This window comes from Mus caroli, chromosome 8, assembly GCF_900094665.2.
Source record: "Mus caroli chromosome 8, CAROLI_EIJ_v1.1, whole genome shotgun sequence".
Classification (NCBI taxonomy): domain Eukaryota; kingdom Metazoa; phylum Chordata; class Mammalia; order Rodentia; family Muridae; genus Mus; species Mus caroli.
Genome location: NC_034577.1, coordinates 62,432,895 through 62,437,856, shown reverse-complemented (window position 1 = coordinate 62,437,856; position 4,962 = coordinate 62,432,895). Strand labels below are relative to the sequence as shown.

Sequence of the window (4,962 nt, the reverse complement as noted above, 5' to 3'; positions counted from 1 at the left end):
TTGTGAGCCACCATGTGGTTGCTGGGATTTGAACTTTGGACCTTCGGAAGAGCAGTGGGGTGCTCTTACTCACTGAGCCATCTCACCAGCCCCTTTTTGTGGTTTTTCAAGACAGGGTTTCTCTGTGTGGCTCTGGCTATCCTGGAATTTTCTCTGTAGACCAGGTAGGTAGGCCTGGAACTCCTAGAGATCCACTTGCCTCTGCCTACTGAGTGCTGGGCTCAAAGGTGTGCTCCCCTCCCATCAGGCATCTTAGGATGTCTGTTGCTGTGGTGAATCATCACGAGCAGGAGGCAGCTGGGGAGGACAGGGTTTATCCGGCTTACACATCCACACTGCAGTCTGTCATTGAGAGAAGTCAGGACAGGAACTCAAGCTCGACACCAACCCTGAGGCAGGAGCTGAAGTAGAAGCTATGGACTCGTGCTGCTCAGCCTGCATTCTTATTGAATCCAGGACCATCTGCCCAGGGATGGCACCACAACACTGGGCTGGGCCCTCCCCCATCAAGCACTTATAAGAAAATGCCTTACAGCTGGATCTCAGGGAGGAATTTCTTCAACTGAGATTCCCTCCTCTGATGACTTTAGCTTCTTCAGGTTGACACACAACCAGCAGTACATGTTCAGTAAGGTGTGTCTGTAATCCCAGCACTGAGGTGGAGACAGATAGAGATTATAGGGGTTTGTTGGTTTGCAGCTTAACCTAATTAGTGAGCCTCAGGTTCCACTGAGACCCTGTCTCAGAAATGAGTACACCTTCTGAGGAATGGTACGTGAGTTTGGGTCTGGGCCTCCATCACCCCTACACATGAATATCCTCCCACATGACCATCCATACACATTAACACATGAACAACGCAAATACATTCACACACAAACACACACATAGTACCTAACAAGGCTTAGCCCAGGAGCAAAAGCCTATGATTCCCAACTCTTCTTTATCTTTGTTACTGGGTTTTGTTTATTTATTTGTATCAAGACTGGTTCCTATAGCCTAGGCTAACCTCTTAACTCATTATGTAGCTAGCTAGTATCAGATATGCTGGTCTTTCTGCCTCTGTTTCCTGCTCTTGGGAAAATAAGTGCTCATCAACACTACCTGCTGAGCCAGGACTTGGGAAGCTGAGGTAGGAGGGTTACTGTGAATTTTAGGTCATTCTGGGCTTCATAACAAGACTACCTGAAACACACCTTAACCACACTCTCGTCATCCCAGAATTTGGGAGATGTAAGAAGGTAGAGCTCTATAAGTTTGAGGTAGCCTGGGCTACATAGTGAGTTCAAAGCCAGCGTGGGCTACATTGATTCTGTCTCAAAAACAAAACAAAAAAAACCCAAAATTCTTCTAAGTCACACATACACACGCATGCATGCATGAAATACTTATCACAGAGGGGATGTCTTTGAGGCCTCAGGAGGCAGGATCCAAAAGGGACCGGTAGGGCTGTGAGAAAGGCTCCGTGGGGTCCCCTTCCCATCTTTCTGCAGGTAAGAGCTGCTACTTCACTATTCAAAGACAGCATCTGTGGCATGGCCTTGCTTGTAGCCTGTGGCTGGGCAATACTGGGAAGAACCCTGGAAGGAAGGCCTCCAGCAGGGACCTCCTGCCTGGGGGACTTGAGGAAGGATAGTTGTCACTTGACTCCAGCACTGTCCCATCTTCCTCTCTGCAGGGGTTGATCTGAGCAACATTGTGAAGGCAACACCAAAAGTATCATTGGATGGCCTTCAGGAGCCCACACATAGTGTCCTGCAGGTAGGAGCCTCCGTCTCCACCACCTTGGTGGAACAGACTGCAGGGGTGGGTGTCTCTTCCCTGGGTTCCATATGGCAGAAGTCAGTATCTAAATGTCAGTGGTCTGTCCAGCTTGTGACCAGTGGAAGTCTACAGCCATGTGTCCCAAATTCATGTGAGGGCAGCACAGCCTCTGCGGGACAGCTGAGCCACTTGGAGGATATTTGAGACATACAAGTACCTACATGATCTCACTGCCCAAGTCACGGGCACACGTACATCAAGGGTCTCTGGCCCAGCTTTATGTGGGTTCTGGGGATCTAAACAGGTCTGTACTTACACAGCAAGTGCTCATGGCCCCCACCCAGCCCCTTCCCAGTCTTGACTTTTATAGAAACAATGACACATGCTTTGAATATATGCCCCACCCCCACCCTTTCAGGAGGCTTGTTGAGTCCAAGCTAGTCAGGGCCACATAATATGATCCTGTTTCAACAACAGCAAAATTCTAACTGGGGGGGGCACACATGCTGAGGTGCACATATGGAGGTCAGAGTGTTACATCCTTCCCCTTTGTAGGTCTTGGGGATTGAACCGAGGTCATGAGCCCTGTGTAGGAAGCGCTGCACCTCCCTGGCCCCTGGCTTAATTTTTTTTCTTTTTTTAAAGATTTCTTTATTTTATGTATGAGTACAATATAGCTGTCTTCATACACACCAGAAGAGGGCATTGGATTCTATTACAGATGGTTGTGAGCCACCATGTGGTTGCTGGGAATTAAACTCAGGACCTCTGGAAGAGCAGTCAGTGCTTTTAACCATCTGAGCCATCTCTCCAGTCTGCCCCTTGGTTTCTTTAATGTTCCATTCTACTGTTGCATGCTCTGCCAGGTTTCTGAGGCCTGTTTGGGCAGGGCTGGCCAACAAATGTCTTTGCCTGTTCTGGTAGCTGAATTTGAACCAACACCCCACTCCCTACCCGCTACCTCCCTGCGCGCCCCCCCCCCCCCACCAGGCTGCTGGTTTCTACTGAACCTCCCTTTATCAGACTGGTTGCCAGCTACCGTGCTTCACCCACGGAGCCATGCCTGGCTGGATTTACTTGTTTTCACTGTGATAAAAAATAATTTATTGGCCGGGAGTGGTGGCGCACACCTTTAATCCCAGCACTTGGGAGGCAGAGGCAGGCGAATTTCTGAGTTCAAGGCCAGCCTGGTCTACAGAGTGAGTTCCAGGACAGCCAGGGCTACACAGAGAAACCCTGTCTTGAAAAAACAAAAAACAAAAAAGAAAAAGAAAAATATAGGCACTGGAGAGCTGGCTCAGCAGTTAAGAACACTGACTGCTTTTATAGAGGATCTGGGTTCAGTTCCCAGCATCCACACAGGTGCTCATTAACCATCTCTAACCCCAGTCCCAGGGGATGTGACACCCTCTTCTGGCCTCCTCCGATGTCAAGCACCTTTTTTTTTTTTTTAAGATTTTTTTAAAAAAGATTTTATTTATTTTATGTATATAAGTACACTGTAGCTGTCTTCAGACACACCAGAAGAGGGCGTCAGATCCCATTACAGATAGTTGTGAGCCACCATGTGGTTGCTGGGAATTGAACTCAGGACCTCGAGAAGAACAGTTAGTGCCTTAACTGCTGAGCCATCTCTCCAGCCCTGGTGTCAAGCACTTTTAAGTGGTTCAGTTCTTGGATAGACATGCAGGCAAAACACCCATACACATAAAATAGCACTCAAAGTTTTTTGTTTTTTTTTTTTTTTTTTTTTTTTTTAAATAGGCTGATTATACATATATGATGGCTCACAGGTGGGGTCCCTGCACTCCGGACACTTTTACCGGAGTTTTCCTATGAGTTCAAGGCCAGCTTAGACAACATAATTTCAAGGCCAGCCTGGGCTATGAATCAAGCCCCTATGTTGGTATTGAAGAGATGGCTCAGCAGTTATGAGTGCTGCTCTTACTGAGGGCTCAGGTTCAATTCCTAGCATCCACATGGTACTTCACAACAGCCTGTGACTCCAGCTCCAGTGGATCCTACCTCCTTTTCTGAGAGTCTTATACACACACACACACACACTTAAAAAAAAAGATTCTGTCTTAAAATAATAGTATAGGTATCTTAAAATATCAGTATAGGTGTAGAAATGTCAGATGGATCTGGCCCTACCTTCCATCCTGGTCCCAGATTCTGGGTTGAGACTGCCAGTGGTGCTGAGCCTATCAACAGCAACTAATACTGTGACATTCTCCACAGGCCCTCAATGATCTGCAGGAGTCCCTGACTGGCTCTCGGCTCCAGGAGGTGTCAGCCCACCTTGGCCGCTTCTGTGACCAGTGCAAGCAGCAGAAGGCCAGCCGCTACCTGGCAGCCCAGAAGGGAGCCTACCCAATCCTCCTGGCTGCCTGGCAGCTGGCTGCCACTAGTGACCAGGGTCTTCTGCTCCAGGCTCTCAATGCTCTGGCAGTGCTGACTGATGGCCAGCCTGACCTCCTGGATGCCCAGGGCTTGCATCTTCTCGTGGCCACGCTAGCACAGAATGCCGCCAACACTGAACTCACGTGCTGTGGGATTCGCTGCGTGCGCCATGTCTGCCTAAAGCACGAACAGAATCGGCAGGACTTGGTGAAAGCTGGCGTGTTGCCCCTGCTCACAGCGGCTATTACACAGCATGGCCAGCACGCCGATGTGGTCAGGGAGGCCTGCTGGGCCTTGCGGGTCATGACCTTTGATGATGATATCCGAGTGCCCTTTGGCCATGCCCATGAGCACGCCAAGATGATTGTTCAGGAGAACAAAGGCCTGAAGGTGCTCATTGAGGCTGCCAGAGGTAGGAGCTGCCCTGGGAAGAGGATGGTGGGTGGGCATGGTTCTCAGCTGGGAGGATAAGTTCCCAGCCTGTCCCGTGGCTCCAGCTCTGTAGCGGGCCTATGCATGGGATCTCCACTCATCTGAGAGATAGGAAAGCCTTTCTCAGGCCCTGTTCTGTACCCACAGAGTGGCTGAGAAATGAGGCCTGACCATCTGTAAAGCCAGTCAGCTTCTTGAATAGGCTTGTTTGTGGCAGCTTGAATTAGGCTAATTAGAAATAGAGCAGGGCCGGGCGTGGTGGCTCACACCTTTAATCCCAGCACTTGGGAGGCAGAGGCAGGCGGATTTCTGAGTTCGAGGCCAGCCTGGTCTACAAAGTGAGTTCCAGGACAGCCAGGGCTA

General features: G+C 49.6%; 1 protein-coding gene across 4 annotated transcripts in view; it reads left to right on the top strand.

The window, feature by feature from the left end:
• Window positions 1–4,962, top strand: part of Armc6 (armadillo repeat containing 6) — a 13,114-nt gene that overhangs the window by 3,497 nt on the left and 4,655 nt on the right. For all 4 annotated transcript variants that reach the window (XM_021169551.2, XM_029480598.1, XM_029480600.1 and 1 more), the window contains exons 3-4: window positions 1,679–1,761; window positions 4,006–4,579. In XM_021169551.2, the coding sequence (XP_021025210.1) occupies window positions 1,679–1,761; window positions 4,006–4,579 (657 nt within the window). The remainder of the gene's footprint in view (window positions 1–1,678; window positions 1,762–4,005; window positions 4,580–4,962) is intronic.